The 24,672-nt window shown below is 38.9% G+C and overlaps 1 protein-coding gene across 3 annotated transcripts in view; it reads right to left on the minus strand.

Moving 5' to 3' along the window:
• Positions 1-24,672, minus strand: part of SGCD (sarcoglycan delta) — a 1,039,631-nt gene that overhangs the window by 134,992 nt on the left and 879,967 nt on the right. For all 3 annotated transcript variants that reach the window (XM_030927838.1, XM_030927837.1, XM_030927836.1), the window contains one exon: positions 22,496-22,615. In XM_030927838.1, the coding sequence (XP_030783698.1) occupies positions 22,496-22,615 (120 nt within the window). The remainder of the gene's footprint in view (positions 1-22,495; positions 22,616-24,672) is intronic.

Raw genomic sequence — 24,672 nt, forward strand, 5'->3', positions numbered from 1 at the left:
ATTTACATACACACACACATATATAATGATCCATGTATGTGTATATATTTATCTAGTATATATGTGTATACACATGTATACATATATACCATATAATACAACAAATATATGTATACTAGATACATATAAAACATACAATGCAAACATATATATGTATATTTGTGGCTATGTAAATATGACTGTCGGGGTTCAGGACATACTACCCCAAAATATGGCTCCTTGGCATTTGAGAAAACAGCAGAAGCAAGAAGGACTCTGACTTGCTCCCACCATTCTTCCCTGAAGCTGATTACAAAACCTAGAAAAGTCACCCTCTGATCTTCTCCCACCCTTCTTTCCTGAGAGATACTCATGTAACAGGTTTCGTCCTACTCTATACCCAGAGGAAAGGAATGAAGTCAAAGAGATGCCAAGAAGAATCGGAAAAAACAGGTCCTTCTAAGTTTCTCCCAGTTTGTTACCATTAGCTCATACCCGCCTTTGTGCAATCATACTTCTACATGATTGTCTACTCTTCATCAAACCTACACATAAAAATATGGTTTTCCCTGTTTCTTTGGGTGTTCATTTATGAAGGCTCCCATGTCATAGACAATTTTTATTAAACTTGCTTCCCTTATCTTTTTTTTAAATCTGTTTTTGTCATGGAGACTTGCAAGGGGTGAAGAAAAGATATGACTTTTCCTCTCCTAAATGATTTTTTTTTCTTTCTTTTTTTTTTTTTAGACAGAGTCTCACCCTGTCACCCAGACTGGAGTGCAGTGCTGCCATCTTGGCTCACTGCAACCTCTGCCTTCTGGGTTCAAGTGATTCTCCTGTCTCAGGCTCTCAAGTAGCTGAGATTACAGGCGCCCACCACCACGCCAGGCTAATTTTTGGATTTTTAGTAGAGACAAAGTTTCACCATGTTGGTCAGGCTGGTCTCAAACTCCTGACCTCAGGTGATCCACCCGCCTTGGCCTCTCAAAGTGCTGGGATTACAGGCACGAGCCACCACGGCCAGCCCTCCTACATGATTTATGTGAAAAGTATAGGCACTTTATGCAAAAAATGTACTTGTACACTCTAAATGTATAAATTGCATATGTAAATCATATCTCAATAAAATTGTTATTTGAAGAAAAACAAAATATAAGTTTCAGAGTCTGATTACCTGGGTTTAGAGCTTACTTCCACCCTTTAACTTGCAATAAAATGTTGGGAAACTTGCCTATTTGTCAGTTTTCTCATATATAAAGTGAAAATAAGAATGAAACGTATCTTAGAGGTCTGTCCTGACAATCAAGACAGGCAAAGAGATAAGAACATGACCTGCTATGGAATAAGCATTTAAGAAATGTCAGCTATTATAATGATGATCTCTCCCCTTTTATATCTGGACATTCTACTCCATCTCTACTCTCTGTGTTGAATTCGAAAACTTTTTCCTCATGCTTCAACAGGACTTTGTATATGCTCGAAGTAGCTACTCCACGTTTAGTGCTTCCAACCCTTGGACTGATTAATTCATCCTTCCAGTCTTAACTTAATCATTTCTTTCAGGTAGGCTTTCCTACTTGTAAAATTAGGTTAAATTAATCTCCTAATTTTATGTTTCCATAGCATTTTATACTTTGCTCCCAAAACACACATTTTTAAAAATGTAAATGCTTAAAACATCTGTCTTTTGACCAGATGCAGTGGCCCATGCCTGTAATCCCAGCACTTTGGGAGGCCAAGGCAGGCAGATCACGAGGTCAGGAGTTCTAGACCAGCCTGGCCAACATGGTGAAACCCCGTCTCTACAAAAAATACAAAAATTAGCTGGGCACGGTGGCAGCACACCTGTAATCTCAGCTACTTGGGAGACTGATGCAGGAGAATCGCTTGAACCTGAGAGTCAGAGGTTGCAGTAAGCCGAGATTGCGCCACTGCACTCCAACCTGGGCGACAGAGTGAGACTGCACCTCAAAGCAAAAAAAAAAAAAAAAAAAAAAAAATCTAACTTTCTTGCTTGGCTGTGGATCCTAGAAAGGCAGGGACCCAGAGTGTCCCTTTGTTCAGCACAGCAGCTGGCCATAGTAAAAACTCAATTAATATTTGTTGAATGTGACTGAATTTCTTTCTAAAGGAGAACTGCCTACACTACAGCTTAAATAATGTCAAGCTTCTTGTTGATGCCACTTCCTTTCATTTTTGAACCATGAGAGTTCTTGCCACATAAATAATGTGTAACTACACTTGTCTTTTCTCTTTGACTTTCAGAGCCAAAATAATATTAAATATTCCCATTCTCATTTCCACTACATCCTGCACAGTACACTGCCAGGAAGGTCCCCGGGAGGCTCTACCACAACCCTGAGACATCTCCTTAATTCAGTTTGTGGGAAAGTAAGTAATTCCTGTATACTATATGCTGATACATGACAGTCTCTTCCCATAAAGAAATCCAACTGTGCTTCTTTGCTGGAAAAAACGATGGCAGCTCATTCCACCTCCTCTGTCACACCACAGTCCCTGTTCTTGCTGCTGCATAGGAAGCTGCTTCTCATTCCCTTGCACTTGTGAAGTCAAACTCTGTCCCCATCCATTACACTTCCCCCTATTTCTCCTCTAGGAAGTTTCTCCTGACCAACTCTGTAGGCCTGATCTCTTCCTACCTTGTCTTCAGCACTTACCATCTACTTAATCCTCTCAGCATGTCCAAGTTCTAGCATATGTTTTTGTTCAAGTTTTTAAAAACATGTTCACTATTATTTAATATTTCACTGGGTATGATGGCTGTACAAGAATATAACTTATTTGAGAACTTATAAAGAGGAACTTTTGTTCTATGTCCTTACATCTCTGCACTGAACTTAGTTTGGTGATAGTTGTACAAATGGTGTTCAACAGGAATATGTAGAAGGAAGAAAACAGCCATTAATATATCGGGTACTCATGAGGTGCCTAGCACCACATTGAGTGCTTGACATAATTATGTAGTGCTCTTATGAACCCTGTTTTACAGATGAGAAACCAGTTTCCAGTGTTGTACCACTAGAGCCAGGAGTTCAACCCAGGAAGTTTGTGCCCTCACCCCATACTCACTTATTCTGCTGACCTATACTACTATTCTAAAGGGGAGAAACTTTGAAATTTGCTTGTATTCTGTACCTTGAAGAAGATTGGACATTTTCTCCTCGTCTCTCCTTTTTTCCTGTGTTTGGATTAATCCTTACCCCATTAACCACTATTCCCAGGGAAGACGGTGCAAAAGGAGTTAAGATTAAAAGGCAGTACCTGGCAAAAGTAGAGCGCAAGCAAGGAGGTGAAGCATAAGGAGCTTAAGAGAATATTTTTAGTACTCTTTTCTCCCAGTCAAATAAGCAAATGAAATTCAAGTCTTTCCAATAAAGGAGAACAAAGTTAATTTCCTTCCCTATTCTGTGCACTGAGATTTTCTTATTCACATTGTCATCTCATTAAATTCCTAGTATCACAGTGGAATACCAACATTCCCCTTGGCCTCTGCTGGAAAAGCAAAAAGAAAAAATTCTACTCAGGTGACTGTTGGTGGCAAAAGAATGTTCTGCAAGGGTAGTATAATTAATAAGAAAGGAGACAATATACCTAGATCTTGACATTGAAGATGCCTGACAGAAGTTTATCTCCTCATTTGAAAATACTCTGTCCTTGGGATTAACTGGCTAGAAGAAAACTCTGACAATACAAACAGGCCAACAGAAGCTTCAAAACACACTCACTATGGCTTGATAGAGAAATTAAAGTTGTGTCAGTTCCACAAACAGAAAAACAAAGACATCTCCCTCCCTTGTTAAGTGTTGGAATTAGCTCTCTTCAAAGCAGCCACACAGTGAACCTCATCAACTCTTTAATCAAACTAGAAAGCTGATGAACGTCCCCAACTTCTTTATTTCCCACTCTCCCTGAGCACCATTGAGGGCTGCAATGGCTGAGCAGCTGGGAAGGTCTGCTGAGGCAATGCTGCTTGGATGGTTGTGGAAGTTTACACAGCAGCATAAATCCACAATGCTCATATTAAATCACATTTCTCTCTTGCCAAAGGGAAAACCGTGTGGGGCCCAAATACCTCTTCCTCCTGTATCAGGAATTCACCCCTCAAGCTTGCGGGGAAAAACTGAACCACTGTAGCTTATGCTGCCTACGGACATGGGTGGATGAATGTGCGCTACTATGCCGTGAAATCGCCTAGGTTTTTGGATTGATTCTTTTTAATTTTTTTTTTTTTTTTGGAGAATTATGAGTGCTGTACTCCCTGTAGCATTTCAAATGAAACCCCATTATTATTTCTGTATTGTAGAATTTTGCTTTTTCTCATTAAGTATCTCTGGTTTGTTAGGTCATGGTTGTTCATCTGAGACTCTTGTATATGTGACTTTCTCGCTGCATGATTTATGGGAAATGTATCTTTATGATCTAATACATTATTCCTGTAAATAATAAAGCAACTTTTAAATGAGGTGCCACAGAAGAACTAGACAACCAGCAATTCTTTCTAAACAGTTGAATACTAAGCAGATTATCTCTGCTAACAATAACTGGGAGCAGAAGGTGGGCTCTGGTGAGTTTTAGGCTCCTTTGATTTATTACTCAAATGTTTCTACTAGATTGGTAGGCTCTCATCTCCCAGGGATCAAGGTTTGAAGTATTCTATTTTCACTACCCTATCTGAGAAACCATGTTCCACTCTAAAATATAATCCTTCAGCCACTCTCATGCTTCCTTCTGTGTACTGATGAAATACTTCAGAAAGAAAGAGAAAAAAGGAAAAAGCAGCACAGAGAAAGGAAGGAGGAGACCCTGTTTATTTAGAACCTGAATACATTTAAGTAACGTCCAGGTGACTTGAACAATGTGGCCAACTTCACATGGCTGGTAAGAACCCAAGTTTTGTTGCATTCTAAAGCCTTTTGAGTTGCTTCACCTTGTCATGGTAAAAGGCAGAGTGGATGAGGAAAAGCACAGGAACATGGGATAGGGCGCTGGACTTCTGAGGATACACCAGGGAGGGCAATCATGGCCCTGTAAACCACCACTGGAGGCTTCTTCAGGTAAAGAAATGGACTGGGTGTCCAGGGGCTATTTGGTGAAGCTCTAGTTAATGAGCTTTGCTGAGTATTTGCTTTGGGGCACTTCCAGCTGTTTAAGGTATATGAATGACTCTCTGATCCCTCTCCTCAGCCAGGCATCTCTTGTGGGCTTTTTGCCTGGCTTTTCCCACTGGGCAGTGGACCTCTCCAAGGCAGAGGTCAAACTCCAAGACCCAGTACATCTAAAGCTGAACTATTAATCTCCAATCCCAAATCTGCCATTGCTCCTATAAATTTCTGTTAATGATGTCACAATTATCTGACCAACAAGGCTAACAACACCAGAGGTATCCCCAACTTCCCTCCCCCGATCCTCCACATTAAATTACTTGCCAAGTTTCATTAGTTCTATCTCAAGGTATTGTGTCTATTTGTTTTCTCTTCTCTTTCTATCCTAGTTTAGGCCTTTATGACTCTCCAACAAATGTATTACAATAGTCTCGCAACTTAGGGGCACGCTCTCCCCTGCTTCTTTTTACTACGCTGTCAGGTGAGTTGTGAGACAGTTCAACATTCAAAATCTTTCAATCCAGTCATGCAACAAATTTTACTGAGCAGTTATTGTGTGCCAGGTGCTATTCTAAGTCTATGAAACAAAACTTCCTGCTATCAGAAAGCTTACATCTAATGAGGAATGATAGAAAGAAAATAAACAAATATACATCATGTCACGTTGTGATAACTGGCCTGAAGAAGAATACAGCAGAATGGAGATGCAGACCAGGAATTGGCCAACTTTTTTTGTAAAGGGCCAGATAGTAAATATTTTAGTCTTTCTGGGCCATATGATCTCTGTCTCAACTACTCAACTCTGCCACTGTACTGCAAAAGCAACCACAGACAAACTTAAATGAGTATGATCGTGCTCCAGTAAAATATTATTTACAAAGCTTGGCAGTGGTTTGGGTCTGATTTGGCAAACAGGCTATAGTTGACCAATTCCTGTTGTAGACAGTGATGACAGGAACATGTTTTTGTTTTTTTTTTTTTGAGACCGAGTCTCGCTCTGTGGAGTACAGAGCTGGAGTACAGTGGCACCATCATGGCTCACTGCAAGCTCTGCCTCCCAGGTTCACACCATTCTCCTGCCTCAGCCTCCCGAGTAACTGGGACTACAGACGCCCACCACCACAAACATGCTGTTTTTACAAAATGGTCAAGGAAGACCTCTTCGATAAGGTGATGTTTGAGCCATAAAGGAAGAGGCCATTAGCACATCTTGGAAAAGAGGATTCTATGCAGAGGGAACAGTAAGTAAAAATGCTAGGAGGTAAAAACATGCTTGGCACCAGTGTGTTAGGAGCTCAGCGAGCAAGGGAGAGATAACTTATCAAGTATTTTCCACTAATACCCTTCACAATCCCTGGGTTCCACTGTCTCATATACAACCATCCAACTATCATGATTTTCCATGCTCATACATCTGACTACTATAACAAGTATCTGCATATTTTTCCTAGCACCCATTCCCTCTCCTGATAACAACACCCCAATTTTTCTTTGGAGAAGTGCTCTATTTCACTCTCAGTCATTCCAACCCTAGCTCTAGCAGTGGGAATATGACCTAGGCCTTGCCAACCAGCACACTGTATCATCCTGGTCACAGTGACTAACCAGTTCAAGGATGGACACATGGTCCACAGCATTCCATACTGAATAAAACCCAGGACATCATTGGATTTGTATTGGGAAGATAACCACTTTTTCTGCTCACCAGCAGAGCTGAAGACAGAATACAAGATTAGAAAACAGAGCTGAGACATCGTTAAAAGAAAGAGAGAAAGACTAAATTTTGATTTCATTATTTGAGTCACTGAATCTAGCCTGCAGCCAACTACTCTTGGGCTTTTCAATCACATGAGGCAATAAATTTCCTTGCCTCTCCCTTTGAATTGGATTTATATCACAATCAAGTGAGACCCAAATGATAAACACGTCTGACTCCATTCACCAAGCCAAGACTCTATATTTTTCTTCCCTCCTCATCTATACTCAAAATCTAGCTCAAATGCACCTAATTGAAAGTTTAAGAAGATTTCTAAACTCTCTCTCTCTCCCACTACACCTAACCCCAGCTGAATTTTATAGGCACTTTGTTTCTATCCTTCTTAGATAGCTTGTTTTCTTCTTGGGCTCCCTGATCCACCATATGTGTCTATCTCCCTGATTAGACAGAGAGCTCCCATAGAGAGCAGGAACAGTGGTAATCATTGCTGAGTATTTGTGGCACCTGTAGCAGTGATTTGGCAATATCATATACATATGATAGACACACACATTTAATGAGTGAACATCACTAAGAACACTCCCACCCCTTTCACTGTAGTTATCATTTGCCAGGTTGCAATAGAGAGTTTCATCAAAAATGAATTCAAAAGGCTAAATGTACCATCTGATGTAGTCCTAAAAAAATAAGTTAAGCATCAAACCATATTTGAATTTCTGTAAGTCTTATGCTAATTTAAACAGCTTTGTACTTAATTAAAATGTTTTTCAATTGATAATAATGTAACTCGGATAATTAGCATCAAGTGGCATCTAGAGGATAAATTTAAAAAAACTAATCTACAGTATAAATATACCTAATTAACAATTATAATAGCAATTTATAATTGCACTTTGTTTATAAATGCTATAATGTCCAATTCTTTGTTCAACGAAATTGGTCATTAATGAAAACTAAAGTCATGTTTTCCCTGGTGTTGTCACTGAAGATGCCTCTTAGTTGCACTGGCCTTTATGTTGCTTACCTTCTTGCTGCTTTTTAAAGGCCATGCCTGTCTGATCTTTTAAAACTGTGTTCTGAAATTACAGCTAAACTATATCATGCCTCATCTTGCATACTAAGTTTACACCTTTTTGGCAATTAAATGAATGGGCCAAGTTGTAAGCCTAATTCTTTTGTGCCAGAGACCTTTGTAACATGGAAAAACTGGGGATGGCAAAAGCATTTTTTGTTCATGTGAAAAAAGACAGAGACTGGTACCTGAATGAAAGCAAGGCCCTGAAGACTAGGAGAATGGTGGCCCCATAAGGAAAATTAGGGGATAAATCTCTGGAAGTTTGGTGGAGGAGACATTAGTTTAGCAGCAAGTAAGGAAGTGGAAGTGATGTAAAGACCCCCATGAGGAAAAGTACAGGCTGCTGGGAATTTGAAACTGGAATTGAGAAGACAGTTTGAGGCAAGTACAGATTCAGGGGTCATCTGAAAAGAAGCAAATATTTAAACCATAAGTAGGACATCTGTAAATGTGGAATGTCCCACAGAAATGTGAACATAAAAAAAGGACTAAACTGTGGGGGAGTCTACAGGTTTGAATCCAAGTGACCAGGTGAAAGAAGAGTTAGAGAAGGGATCAGGGAATGGTCGGAGACTTAGGAGAATTGTGGAGCATTCTTAGGAAACAGTGGAGCATCCAGTAGCCAAAAAGGAGAGGAATATCTGGAAACTGTTGCTCCATTCTCTTTTCCTCTCATTGTGATAGCAATGTGCTGTGGAGTTTGGGAAAAGAAGAGTCCACTGATAGAAGTCATAGAGTGTGGTGAAGAGTGCCTGAATTTAGATCCTGACCCTGCCATGTGCTCTTTGGGCAAGTTTTTATACCACTCTGTGCCTCAATCTGCTCATCTGTTAATGAAAGTAAGAAGCCTGGCTGGGCATGGTGGCTCATGCCTGTAATCCCAGCACTTTGGGAGGCTGAGGGAGGTGGATCACTTGAGGCCAGGAGTTTGAGACCAGCCTAGCCAATGTGGTGAAACCATCTCTACTAAAAATACAAATATTAGCCAGGCATGATGGTGCATACCTGTAATCCCAGCTACTCAGGAGGCTGAAGCACGAGAATCGCTTGAATCTGGGAGGCAGAGGTTGCAGTGAGCACAGATCATACTACTGCACCCAAGCCTGCATGACAAAGCAAAAGAAGGAAGGAAGGAAGGAAGGAAGGAAGGAAGGAAGGAAGGAAGGAAGGAAGGAAGGAAGGAAGGAAGGGAGGGAGGGAGGGAGGGAGGGAGGGAGGGAGGAAGGAAAGAAGGAAGGAAGGAAAGAAGGGAGGAAGGAAAGAAGGAGGGAGGGAGGAAGGAAGGAAAGAAGGAAGGAAGGAAAGAAGGGAGGAAGGAAAGAAGGGAGGAAGGAAAGAAGGGAGGGAGAGAAGGAGGCAAGGAGGGAAGAAAGGAAGGAGGGAAGGAGGGAGGGAAGGAGGGAAGGAGGGAGGGAAGGAGGGAGGGAAGGAGGGAGGGAAGGAGGGAAGGAGGGAGGGAAGGAGGGAGGGAGGGAGGGAAGGAGGGAGAGAGGTAGGGAGGGAAGGAAGGAGGGAGGGAGGGGAGGGAGGGAGGAAGGAAGGAAGGAAGGAAGGAAGGGAGGGAGGGAGGGAGGGAGGGAGGGAGGGAGGAAGGAAAGAAGGAAGGAAGGAAAGAAGGGAGGAAGGAAAGAAGGGAGGGAGGGAGGAAGGAAGGAAAGAAGGAAGGAAGGAAAGAAGGGAGGAAGGAAAGAAGGGAGGAAGGAAAGAAGGGAGGGAGAGAAGGAGGCAAGGAGGGAAGAAAGGAAGGAGGGAAGGAGGGAGGGAAGGAGGGAAGGAGGGAGGGAAGGAGGGAGGGAAGGAGGGAAGGAGGGAGGGAAGGAGGGAGGGAAGGAGGGAGGGAGGGAGGGAGGGAAGGAGGGAGGGAAGGAGGGAGAGAGGTAGGGAGGGAAGGAGGGAAGGAGGGAGGGAAGGAGGGAGAGAGGTAGGGAGGGAAGGAAGGAGGGAGGGAGGGGAGGGAGGGAGGAGGAAGGAAGGAAGGAAGGAAGGAAGGAAGGAAGGAAGGAAGGAAGGAAGGAAGGAAGGAAGGAAGGAAGGAAGGAAGCTTGTATCCTCCTAACAAGGTTATTGTGAGGATCAAATGCATTTATTCAGGGCAAGTGATTAGTTCAGCCCCTTACAGACACTAAGCACTCAACATATGCTAGCTATATTTATGTTGCAGCAAAATAGTAAAAGCTGAGCCTGAACTCACTTGAAAGTTACCAGGAGATTTGTGGCAAAATGATTTTGCTATCATAGTCTTGGGTCAGTGGTTCCCAAAGTGTAGCAGGCATCGGAATCACCTGGATGTCTTGCTTCAGCACAGCTTACTGAGGTCTATCCCTGAGTTTCTCATTCAGTAGCTCTGGGGTATAGCTTGAGAGTTTGCATTTCTAACAAGTAGACCACAGCTAATATTATTCCTCTCAGGACCATATTTTTGGGAATCATATGTCCTAGCGACTTGGGGGAATAGTGGAAAGTCAGCCTGGCCTTCAATCTCTTCATTACTTAAGGTCCAACTGCAGAATACATATGATAGTGAGACCAGCCTTACTCACACATGCATGAAAAGGGCTGTGTAATACTTCCTAGCCTATAAAAGTGTTTTCTATTTTGGCCCTGACTATGTCAACAAAATCCACTGATCCAAATGTACTTGATATATGAATACCCCTAAAAATTCTAAGCAAATTTCTTTTGTGAACACACAAGGGCTGTGTCCAATTTCAGGATTTGATGGGTCCTCTGAAACTCAGCTATTGCCACAATCAAACAGCAAGATGGCTGACTAGAGTTGTCAGGTGCTTATCTTCCCACAAAAAGAGGATGCAAACAACAAACAAACAGCTATATTTCAACTGGAGTGACTGAGGAAATACAATGGACATCACTAGGGCTGTGGCAAGATCCCTGTGGAACATGGAAACCCAGGAAAGCACCATAGAGAGAGGAGCAAAGCACCCTACCTCTGCCACATTATCTCCTTTACTGGGATTAACTTGCAGCCAGGAGGGATTTTATTTTTAAGGGAAAAAGTAAGCTGGAGACCCCCAGTGGTCCTTATTACTGCTACACACACCTGTAGTCCTTGCTGCCAGAGAGTTCTGTAGTCTTTGTAGGCCCCGAATCCAGTTTGGGGAGTTGAGGTCATGCAGTTGCACTGCTCCAGAGTAGGACTCTCCACTGTGCAACCTCCATCCACTGTGACCTAAGCTGCTACAGCACCACAGCATCTTAACAATGGATCAACTGCTAGAGTGCACACTGCTCTGGAGGTTGGTAGCCATTGCCTCTCTCCATTTCTGAGGCATTGCCATTATACCACCATACTCACATGGGTAGTTACATTACCACAACCCTGGCTACTAAGAGTCTAGGCTCAGTGGAGCAGCTGAGATGCTGCCTTAAAATCCATCCAGCACCCTTATCCCCACACAGGCAGACCTGCATAGTGGAGAAGGTGACACACAGCTGGCTGACCTGCTGTACCTGCACATGTCCAGCCCAACAGTAGAAAACCTTGTGAGTAACCAACCCATAGTATCCAAATGCACCAAGCCCAGTTGCCAGTCCAGTACCTCCAGCTCTCAGCAAAACTTTACTACTGCCATCACAAACTCATGTACCCTAGGTCACTGACATAATCACAGCTATCACTGACAAAGATTTCAGCTAAAGAAACTGCAAAGAGGCTATGTTACTGAGTCCACCCAGAACAAAAGCCAATGCACCATTCCCAACCAACATCCTAGGATGCATCTATAGGAAAAAGTCTCTCCCTGCAAAGCTACCCCACAAAATTGAAAATGGTGACTATTCCACTAGATGCACAGATATCAACATAGGGGTACAAGAAATATAAAAAAGCAAAATAACACCTCTAAAAGAACACAATAATTCTCTAGTAACAGAGCCCTGCAAAAATAAAATGTACAGAATTCCTGAAAAGGAATTCAAAATAATGATCTTAGGAAACTCATTGAGCTACAAGAAAATACAGACCAATAATTCAATGAAATAGGAAAAAATTCATCTTCTGAATGAGAAATTCAACAGAGATAAATATTATAAAAATCCCAGAAATCTTGGAGTTGAAAAATTCAATAAATGAAACAAAAAATATGACTGACAGTGTCAATAACAAATTTGGTTAAGCATAAGAAAGAATTTTTGAACTCGAAGACAAGTATTTTGAAGTAGTCCAGTCAGATAAAAGGTTTAAGAATAAGCATGAATAAAGATAGCCTACAGGATTTATGAGACACTATTAAGTTAACAAATGTTTACATTATACAAATGCCAGATGGGGAAGAGATGAAGAAAGGCACAGAACACTTATTTAACAAAATAATAGCTGAAAACTTCTCACGTCTAGAAAGATATATGCAAATCCAGATCCAGGAAAGTAAAAGATTCCCAATTAGATTCAACCCCAAAAGATTCTCTCCAAGGAACAATATAATCAAATTTTCAAAAGTCAAAGCAAAAGAGAGAATTCTAAAAGCTGCAAGAAAAATGTGTCAAGTCGTAAATAAGAAAATAGCTAATAGACTACCAGCAAATTTCTCAAAAGAAACTTTGCAGGCCAGGATAGAATGAAATAATATATTCAAAGTGTTAAGTGATAATAACTGCCAGCCAAAAAACACAATAGCCAGCATGCTGTCCTTCACAAATAAAGGAGAAAAAAAGACTTTTGCACACAAGCAAAAGCTGAGGGAATTTGTCATAACTTGCCTGGACTTACAAAATATCCTTCAGGGAGTGCTACATCTGGAGATGAAAGAACAAAAACAACTATCATGAAACACGGGAATGTTTAAAGTTCACTGTAGAAGTAAATTCATAATCAGACTCAAAATACCCTATTGCTAACAGTGGTACTATGTAAATCTTTCAATCCCTTAATATGAAGGTTAAAAGTCAAACAGTCAAAAACAATAACAACTACAATTAGTAGTTAAGAAACACACACATATATGTATATGAAGTATATATTATACACATTATATATGTATATATGTGTATAGTGTGTACCCATATATAGTGTACATATAATTTTTATATATTATACATATAAAATGTGTGTATATAATATGTATATATACATTATATATGTATATATATTTCATGTATATATAATGTATATATTTTATATATACTAATATCAATGTATATTTTAAGGCAACAAAATATCAAAAATATAAATTTTTGGCAGGGAGGAAAAAAGTCTAGAGTATTTTTCATGTGACTGGAATTAAATTGTTATTAGCTTAAAATAATCTATTATAACTATAAGACTTCATGTTAGCCCCATAGTAATCACAAATAAATTACAGCAGATACACAAACAAGAAAGAGAAAGAAAACAAAGCTTAGCACCACAGAGAACCACTACACTACAGAGGTAAAAAAGAGGGGGAGTAAGTTCTCACCTATCAAAAATAACTTTGAATGTAATGGATAAAATTCTTTAATTAAAATATATGCAGTGACTGAATGGATTAAAGAACAAGACCCAATTATATGCTGCCTACAAGAGAGTCACCTCATTATTAAACACATAGACTGAAAGTGGAGAAATGAAAAAAGACAATCCATTCTAATGGAAATGAAAAGCAAGCAGAAGTAGCCATACTTATATCAAATAAAGTAGAGTTTAAGTCAAAAACTATAAAAAGAAAGGAGAAGGTCATTGTATAGTGATAAAAGAATCAATTCAACAAGAAAACGTAACAATTGTAAATATAGAAACCCAATACCAAAGCACCCAAATATAGAAAGCACATATTACTAGATCTAAAGGGACAGATTGGCTCCAAAACAGTAATAATAGAAGACTTCAGCACCTCACTTTCAACAATGGAAAGATCACTTATACCGAAAATTAACAAAGAAATATTGGACTTAAACTGCACCATAGACCAAACGGACCTAATAGGCATTTACGGAACATTCCATCTAAAAGCTGTAGAATATACATTCTTTTCAACTACACATTAAACATTCTCCAAAAAGATCACATGTTAGGCCACGAAACAAGTCTTAACAAAGAAGATAAAGATTATATCAAGCATTTTTTTTCTGACAATGGTATAAAACTAGAAATCAACTAGAAGAAAAACTTCAGAACTTTCTGAATACATGTAAACAACATTCTCCTCAATAAGGTAACAATGAAATTAAAAAGGAAATTTAAATTTGTTGAGAGAAATAAGAATAAAAACACATCATGCCAAAGCCTATGAGACATAGCAAAAGCAGTTATAAGAAGGAATTTCATAGCAATTAATGCCTATATCAAAAAAGTAAAATGATTTATATTAAGCAATCTAAAGATATACTTCAAGGAACTAGAAATGTAAGAACAAAACCCAAAGTTGGTAGAAGAAAGTAAATAATAAAGATTGACTAGAATTAAAAAAGAAAGTAAATAATAAAGTTCGACTAGAATTAAAAAATAGAGATTAGAGTTAAAAGATCAATGAAACAAAGTAGTTTTTTTTGGAAATATAAACAAAATTGACAAATGTTTAGTTAGACTAATACAAAAATAGAAGACTCAAATAAAATCAGAGATGAAAAAGTAAACATTACAACTCATACCACAGAAATAAAAAGGATTATTATATATCTATATGACTATCTATCTACCAACAAATTTGACAATCTAGATGAAATAATAAATTCTTGGACCCCATAGAATCTAACAAGATTGGATTATGAAGAAATAGACAATGGGAACAGACCAATAATGAGTAAAGAAATTGAATCAGTAATAAAAAGTCTTCCATCAAAGAAAAGCCCAGGACATAATGGCTTCACTGCTGACTTCTTGCCAAACACTTAAAGAAGAAATATCAATTCTTTTCAAACTATTCCATAACATTGGAGAAGAGAAAACACTTCCAAACTCATGTTACAAGGCCAGCATCACCTTGATATCAAAACCAGAAAAGAACACAACAAAAAAAGAAAACTATAGGCTAATATCTCTGACAAACATAGATACAAAATTTCTCAACAAAATATTAACCAACTTAATTTAACATCAAATTAAAAAGATTATTCTATGATCAAGTGGGATTCATCCCAGGAATGCAAGGATGGTTCACCATCAGCAAATCCGTAAGTGTGATATATTACATTAACAGAAAGAAAGACAAAAATATATGATCATTTTAATACATTCAGAAGAAGCACTTGACAAAATTCAACATCCAATTGCAAGAAATTCATCAAATTAAGTATAAAAGGTATGTACCTCAACACAATAAAGACCACATACAAGAAATCACCAGCTAACATCATAATGAATGGGAAGTTTCCTCTAATATTAGAAATAGGACAAGAATGCCCACTCTCACCACTTGTATTCAATGAAGTACAGGAAGTTGTAGCCAGAGAAATTAACCAAGAGAAAGAAAAAAGCAAACAAAATGGAAAGGAGGAAATCAAATTGTCCCTGTTTGAAGGTGATAAGATTTTATATATAACATACGGAAAACCCTAAAGATGCCACCAAAAAAAATTATTAGAATTAAGAAATCTAAGTCAATTCTAATCAGTAAAGTTGCAGGACATCAAATGGACATATACAAATCAGTAGCATTTCCATATGCTAATAGTGAACTATTTGAAAAAAAAATCAAGAAAGCAATCCCACTTAAAATAGCTACAAAAAGTAAGATACTTATGAATAAACTTAAGCAAGGAGGTGAAAGATCTCTATACTGAAAACTATACAACATTGATGAAATAAATTGAAGAGGACAGAAATAAATGAAGAGAGACTCCATGTTCACAGATTAGATTAATTCTTAAGTTGTTAAAATTTCCCTACTACCCAAAGTATTCTACAGATTTAATGCAATCCCTATCAAAAATACCAATGACATTACTCACAGAAATAGGAAAAAAAATTTTAAAATTCATCTGGAACCACAGAAGACTCTCAATAGCCAAAACAATTATGAGCAAAAAGAATTAAACTGCAGCCATTACAATTCTAAACATACTACCAAGCTATAATAACCAAAATAACATGGTATTTGGCATAAAAGTAGACACATACACCAATGGAAGAGAATAGAGATCCCAGGAATAAATTCACACACCTACACCAATTGTCTTTTCATAAAGTTGATAAAAACACATATTGGGGAAAAAATAGTCTCTTCAATAAATGGTGCCAGAAAATTGGATATCCACATGCAGAAGAATGAGACTAGATTTCTACCTCTCACTATATATAAAAATCATGTCAAAATGGATTTAAAGATGTAAATGTAAACCCAAAACTACAATATTAGAAGAAGGCATAGAGAAAATACTTCATGACATTGGGCTAAGGAAGGATTTTTTAGGTGAGATCTCAAAAGCACAAGCAACAAAGGTAAAAATATCGGATTACATAAAACTAAAAAGCTTTTTCACAGCCAAGGAAACAAGAGAATGAAGAGATAACTGACTGCATGGGAGAAAATGTTGACAAACTATACATCTGACAGGAGTTAATATCTAGAATACACAGGTAACAGCAAAAAAGCAAAATAATCCAATTTTAAATAGGCAAAAGACCTTAACAGATATTTCTCAAAAGACATACCAATGTTTAACAGGTATATGAAAATATGCTCAGCATCATTAACCATTTAAACATAAATGAAATGCAAATGAGGTACCATCTCTCTCCAGTTAGGAGTATTATCAAAAAGACAAAAGATAGCAAGTATTGATGAGGATGTGAAAAAAGGGGAATCCTTAACATTGTTAGTGGGAATATAAATAAGTATAACTACTACAGAAAACAGTAAGGAGGCTCTACAAATAATTAAAATAGAACTACCATATGATCTAGCAATCCCACTACAGGATATATACCCAAAGTAAATGAAATCAATACATCAAAGAGATGTCTGCAGTTCCACATTTACTGCAGTACTAGTCACAATAGCCAAGACTTGGAATCAACCCACATAGCCAACAACAAACACATAAAAAAATGCATAAAGAAAATATGTTATGTTTACACAATGGAATACTATTCAGCCATAAAAAGAATAATATTCTGTCATTTGAGACAAAATGGGCAAACCTGGAGGACATTTTGCTAAGTAAAATAAACCAGACATACAAAGAAAAATACCACAGGATCTCATTCATATGTGGAATTTTTAAAAAGGTGATTTTATATTAAATAGAAGTTGAGAATAGAAAGGTGGAAGTTGATTTTATATTACATAGAAGTTGAGAATAGAAAGGTGGTTACCATAAATTGGGAGGGGATGGAGGAGAGAAGGATGGGGAGTTTGGTTAATGGGTAAAAGTTGCATTTAGATAGGAGAAATAAGTTATGGTGTTCTACTGTGCAGTAGGGTGACTACAGTTAATAGTAAGTTATATATTACAAAATAGCTACAAGACAGGTTTTTGAATGTTGTCATCAAAAAGAAATGTTAAATGCACAAGGTGTTGAATATGCTAACTACCTTAGTTTCATCATTATATGATGGATACATGTATCAAAAAATCAAATTGTATGTTTGCCTGTGATGTGTTGATTGGAAAAAAAAAATCGGTTACCAACAACAGTGTGTACTGAATGCTTACTGTGTTCCACACACTGTACTACTAACTCTACACACACTGTGCAGTTCAGTACTCCCAACAGCACAGAGCACCAGACATTATTACCCTATGTCACAGAGTTATAAGAGGATCCCTAGAACAGTGAAGCAACATACCCAAAGCACTATCTGACAACAGAAACCAGGATATATAGTTAGCTACAAAACATGTGTTTTTAGTTACTCTAATGCATGGCTCTTGGTTGCTCTGTTTTCCCCAGGAAAGTCATGCATGTATGAGAGATCAGGGACTACAGTCTACCTACATTTACTCCTCCTATATGTTTTACAGAATAAAAGTTTCCAAATAATTGAACTTCTAGTCTTTTTTGCCATGCTATTCAAGATCCCTTGAAAGTGCTCAAGGTTGTCATTGTCCAAAAAACTGAATAGGTGGGTGTGGTTTTCCAGAGAAAAAATTTTAAAATTGTTCTGAATCCACAAGTAAAGCTACTACATACAAGAGACATTATGTTTTTTAGGTCTCTACTGCTTATTTCTCCTCTACTTGCTATCAACTTAAATAATTGACTTTTCACATAGCATTTACTTATGTTTCTTATTATATTCATTCTTCCTTCCCTTTGTTATTTTGTTATTTTTTTTCTCTTTTTCTATGCAAATGGAAACTAAAGCTTAGAGAGAAAACATACTTGAATACGGTCACTCAGCTCCTAAGTGGTCCTGATAAGGATAAAACCCAGCTATATTAGATGCTACCATGAAATGTGCAACCAGATTCAAACCTCCCAAGAGTTTATATGGTCTGACAACTCAAAAAAACAAACTTCTCATTATGCTGAAAATGAAACTGCCTAGACTTGTCATTCCACACCATATGGCTGAATCCCAGCTGACAGGAAGCTCATTTCTGCAACACACTAGGCTCATTTCACTGAGTAGGTTGATGCAAGATTTGTAGGGTGGTCATTTCCAAGTCTTTTTAGCACTGATAGCAGCAGTGATATTTATTTTGATGCTTCCTTTCTACATTTCACATAAAAAAGCAAATGTTCCTAATGATGAAGAGAGACAGATTTTATCCTGCATTATTCTCTAAATGAAATACCACAAACATAGCTGCAAACAACAGCGAAAATACCCACCTGCTTTGAAGTGACCAAAAACTATCATCATTTCTCAGTCTTCAGTCTAAGTAACTGTGGGGTAGGGCAGGGTAGAGGTTAAGTTCTGAAGTGGCACCATCACAGAGTTTTGTATGTTAAGATTAAGCCAAAGTGTTTGGACGTTTAAAATTATCCTCTTTGCAAAGTCAGATGTTAAAGTGGTGAAATGACTCACGATGCACCAAGGAATTAACAGGAAGTGCCAAATTCACTCGGATAGAATGATCTGGGTGTGAGATGACACCACTTTTTCCCCCAGGCATTTTTTTTACAGTTGGTACAGCAAAGTATTCTTTTTTTTTTTTTTTTTTTTTTTTTTTTTGAGACGGAGTTTCACTATGTTGCCTGGGCTGGAGTGCAGTGGCACAATCTTGGCTCACTGCAACCTCCAACTCCTGGGATCAAGCAATTCTTCTGCCTCAGCCTCCCCAGGAGCTGGGACTACAGCTGTGTGCCACCACACCTGGCTAAGTTTTGTATTTTTAGTACAGACGGGGTTTCACCATGTTGGCCAGGCTGGTCTTGAAATCCTGACCTCATGATCCACCTCCCTGGGGCTCCCAAAGTGCTGGGATTACAGATGTGAGCCAGTGCGCCTGGCCCAAAGTGCTCTTAAACACGAGGAGAGCTCAAAGTCTCTGGGTTTCCCTCCACACCAGCCAAGAATTAAAACAGAAAATGCCATTTCTACAAAAAGAGAAAAGCATAAATTGTGAAAAAAGGAGAAGTCTTAACATATTTACATGTAGTAAAGTGCACTGAGGCTGAAGTCTATAGGCAGGGGTTTGAACACGGGCCCTACCACTTACTGGCACTTGATCTTGGGCAATGTTCCCCTTCTGAAAATGAGACCAAATAGAGGAGGCAGCAAGTATAGGGCTTTCAGGTAAAGCCCTCCATGTCCAACATGCCTGGTTGGGAATTCTAGCTGTCAGCTATGCTTTGGTTCACCTTTCCCTATGGCTCAGCTCAACTGTGTCATCTGTAAAACAGGGGTGATAAAAACGGTATCTACTCCACAAGGTGTTTCTGAGGTGTAAATATAATGCATATCAGGCATAGTACCTAAATCATAGCAAGTAATCAATAGACTTTTTATAAAAAGATTATCCACATAAGCAGCTTTAAAAAATAAGTTAAAAGTGGTCCCCAGAGGATACAGAGGTGGAAAAGAATCAAACTATACTAAGACTACAATGTCTCAACTCTTCCCTTTCAAATCCTCACTGACATGGTTTGGCTGTGTCTTCACTCAAATCTGATCGTGAACTGTAGCAACCATAAGTCCCCATGTGTCATGGAAGGAACCCAGTTGGAGGTAATTGAATCATAGGGGCAGGTTTTTCCTATGCTGTTCTCGTGATCATGAATAAGTCTCACGAGATCTGATGGTTTCATAAAGGGCAGTTCCCCTGCACATGCTCTCTTGCCTGCTGCCATGTAAAATGTGCCTTTGTTCTTCCTTTGCTTTCTGCCATGATTGTGAGGCCTCTCCAGCCACTTGCAACTGTGAGTCCATTAAACCTTTTTCTTTATAAATTACCCATTCTAGGGTATGTCTTTATTAGCAGGGTGAGAACAGACTAATACACTTGCCTACAACCCAGAGAAATCTTGGTCCTTCATCTATTTTATTTATTGGGACTATGTATGAAATTTTATTTTTAAAAGCTTTGGTCACTGGAAAACATTGTTTAAAAATGTCTTCTCTAGGTAACTCTAATTTCACAGATATAAAAAAGCAAGGCCCTGAAAGATAAAGGGAGTTGTTTCAGATCATGCCACAGGTTGACCACTGACTGGGGATTAGATTGCACCTGGCTTTATCGTCTCTGCACCCTGCATTTTTAGCTCCATTAAGCCCCACAAGGATGGTCACTTCCATCTTTTGACTATGCTGAGCTCATGATGGCCAGGATGAGATTGGGACAGGAGAGTATAATGGGGCCAGTAAGAGTGTTAGGGAAGTCAGGGGCAAATACAAGTGTGAGAGTTGGGGGTGAGGTAATAAAATACATGTTCATACATGTACATATGTGTGCATTTGACCATGATAGGCATTCAAGATCCACTGAATTTGAGAGGCTGGCAGAATATCCAGATGAAGAAGATCCAGAATTCAAGGAGGATACCAGGCTGGAGATGAAGCTCTAAGAGTCATCCAAAAAGGAAATTAGACATGTATGTGTACTGAGAGAGGAAGACAGAAATAGACCAGACAAGCTGATTGTGGGAGGACGTAAAGACCAAGAAAAAATACAGGAGTAATGGAAGACAAAGAAGATGCAGAGTACAAATAATAATGCAGAGATAAATATAATTTCAAGTAAAAGTACCTTATAATAAATAATACCAATAATTTAAGATAATAACACCTAGCACTTATTGGACACTTAGGATTTTGGCCAACTCAGTACTTTACATAGATGATTTCATTCAATCATTTTAGCAGTCTCAGAAGATAGATACTTCTATTATACCAATTTTATAAACAGGTAATCAAGCAGGCACAGAGAGGTTAGACACTTTGCTTTAGGTTACACAGCTAGTAAAGGATAGAAATTGGGTTAAAAATGGGTTAATTCTAGAGCCTGAGATTTTAATCACTGTGCTACAGTGAATCTCAGGGAGCTAAAGAAGGAAAAGTAACATTAGCATTAATAGTAATAGTAGTATAAGCAGTAATAGCAGCAACAGCACCTATGGTTGACTGAGTACTATTTTGTGCTAGGGGCTGTGATAAGTGGATGTAACAGAGTCTCATTTAATCTTAGGGCTGTGATAAGTGGATGTAATAGAGTCTCATTTAATCTTAGGGACAACTCAAGATGGGAGATGTTCTTAACCTTATTGAGCAGAAAAGGAAACTGGCTCAGTGATGCCAGCAACTTGCCCAAAGTCACAAAACTAGTGGGTGACAGCAGGAATTAAAAGCCAGGTCAGTTTGAGTTCCAGGACCCTTAAATCACCATGCTAGATCATTTCAGTGTACAGCCATCAAAGATTCATTTGTTATGTGCTTAAATTCAATAATTTCAACAGTGAGATCACAGAAATTTCTGCAAATATTTTTAGTAACGAATTCCCAGTGTTTTCACCAGAGCTTCTAATTCAGTAAATCAGAGTTGGAACTATGAACCTAAACCCTTCCAAAGTTTCCTAGATGATTCTTCAGTTACAACCAGGTTTAGGAATCTCTGTATCATTTATGCAAGTCTGGAATGCGTCAAGCACGACTGCCAGTCTGTGAGTACAGGATGTGCTAAATGAGACTTCTTTGGATAAGCACTCATTCTCACACAAAGCTCAGTGTTGAAAGATGTGCCAAAAAGACTTGACAGCTTGAGAAATTTCCACTAGGGGACAAGACTTAGAGAGGTTCAACTGCCTTGCTTTAAAAGAATCCAGGAAACTGGCCTAAATCACTCTTCTAGACACCATTTGTCTTAGTCAGTTCAGGTTGCTGTAACAAAGTACCATAGCCTGGGTGGCTTATAAACAACAGAAATTGATTTCTCGTAGCTCTGGAGGCTGGAAGTCTGAGATCAGATACCAGCCTAGTCAGGTTCTTGTGAGGCTCCTATTCCAGGTTGTAGACTGCTAACTTCTTGGACCCTCTCATGTCAGAGAGGGATCTCTGGTCTTTTCATCCCGTTGGAAGGACACTAAGCCCATTCATGAGGGCTTCACCCTTATGACTTAATTACCCCTCAAGGCTCCACCTCCTAATACCATTAACTTGGGAGTTACGATTTCGACATATGAATTTTGGGAGGACACATCCTGTTCATAACACCATTTTGCTTCTCCTCTAAAATGTACATAGTAACATCAAACAAGTTAAATGATTCAAGTTTCCTTACCTAAAACTCGTAATCTTTCAGCTCCTACTACCACTTCATTGTCGTCTGCAGAGAAGAGCAATTTTCCAGAAACAGTTTTTACCTCAAACTTTTTGCCGTAAGCTTCTACAGCTTTTGGACCTGAGAGGAGAGAGGGAGAGAGAGAGAGAAACAAGCAAACAAAAAAATCCCCATTAGTCTCATCGCTTTGACTACAAAAAGGTTTTCATAGAACATACACATCTAACAAGATTGCATGGGAGTTCAGTGTTCAGTGGACTGGTTTTCAAAAGTTGACCATGAAAATCAGTCTAATGACTTTAGCCAGGTCTTGTCAATTACTTTTAATAATATATTCTTGGGCTATAGTTTTGAAGACCAGCAAGCCCTTCCTCCAAACTAAACCTTGACTGTGATCTCCTTCAGCTAACCACCAAATTACTGTCAAATACTTGTGGATTTTTGCTTGCATATATCAAGGCACCAGAGGCTCAACACTTCTTGAGGCAATCACATAATCTTTGGCCCTCCCTAATTATCAGAAAGAACTTTTTAAAATTCAGCTCAAATGTGTTTAACTTTGTACCCTTAACCTACTGGTTGCATCTGACACCAAGAGAAATCTATTTCCTCAGTATATAGATTATTTCCTAGCAGAAATGGTTATTGTAATTAATTGTCTTAGAATTTGTCCAATCTTTCATACTAGGATTTTGTTGAGTGAAAACTAAATTTTGATGGTCTATCAGATGCCAACGGATGCTGTTCTTGAATGTGGAGCTATAATACTGCAAAAGGAAGTCAAGCCCCTGATTCCATAGCATCTATATTCTGATGGACACACACCAATATACATTTAAAATTTTATTATTAAGCCATAAAACTGCAGAAAGTTTTCGGTACTATGCAAAAAGTAAAACAGGTTGATGAATTAGAATTTTTAAAAGAAGAAAGCTTTCCAATCTATCTGAGCTAGATCTACTGGATCCACCTGAATACCTGAATTTCATGGGGTTCTCAAAAGCTGGTCTACAGAAATGCACAGGAATAATCCAGGAGTATAATCATTCTCACTAAACCTAGCTCAGATCAAAAGAAATCCATCTCTTCATCTAGAAGTTCCTACAGAAGGCCGGGCGCCGTGGCTCAAGCCTGTAATCCCAGCACTTTGGGAGGCCGAGACGGGCGGATCACGAGGTCAGGAGATCGAGACCATCCTGGCTAACACGGTGAAACCCCATCTCTACTAAAAAAAATACAAAAAGCTAGCCGGGCGAGGTGGCGGGCGCCTATAGTCCCAGCTACTTGGGAGGCTGAGGCAGGAGAATGGCGTAAACCCGGAAGGCGGAGCGTGCAGTGAGCTGAGATCCGGCCACTGCACTCCAGCCCGGGCGACAGAGCGAGACTCCGTCTCAAAAAAAAAAAAAAAAAAAAAGAAGTTCCTACAGAAAAATATTTGAGGGAGGGTAGAGTCTAGAAATCTTGTATTTTTTCCGAAATTGTTCAGAAGATTCTGACATGGAATTGTTTTCTCTCTGATATTTCTCAAAAGAGTGTCACTTAATAATAAATAGCAATGAGAGAGTCCCAGTGCCTTTCAGCCAAAGACCACTAGGAACACACCTGCTGTTGAACAAATTGGGTTTATTACTCACTGCAGTGAGGGACAGCATACAACATAAGGAAAACCATAGGGCATCTCAGAAAGAAGCCATGAGAAAGGACTTCTCAGAGGATGTGACCTTATATTAGATTACTTTGGGGAACATTGAAGGAAATAAGGGTTTACCCTGGATTAAATACTATCAGGAAATGGGAGTAAATCTTATCTAGAAGAAAGATAGACCAGGGAAATGCTAAAAATGTGGCGAATAAAGAAACAGAGTCACTCATATTAGCTAGGAGAGGGGGATGTTTGGTCTTTTTTGTGATCTGGAAAATGTTGATAGTTTTGCTATGTACACACATGACCAGAGTTGTGTTTGTATGTTTGTGTTGTGTTTTGTCTTGATCCACCAGGGCCACTGACCAGCCTTGACTGGTGCTCATGTTCTGTGTAATTATATACATTGAAGCAGGAAAATGTTAAGGCCAGGGTGATAGCGCCAGCCAGCCACTGGGCATCTGGGGTGGCTTTTCTCTTTGTTAAGACTGTCGGACTAGGAATCAGAAGACATGAATTATTTCCCAACTCAGTC

This window comes from Rhinopithecus roxellana, chromosome 3 (assembly GCF_007565055.1).
Source record: "Rhinopithecus roxellana isolate Shanxi Qingling chromosome 3, ASM756505v1, whole genome shotgun sequence".
NCBI lineage: Eukaryota > Metazoa > Chordata > Mammalia > Primates > Cercopithecidae > Rhinopithecus > Rhinopithecus roxellana.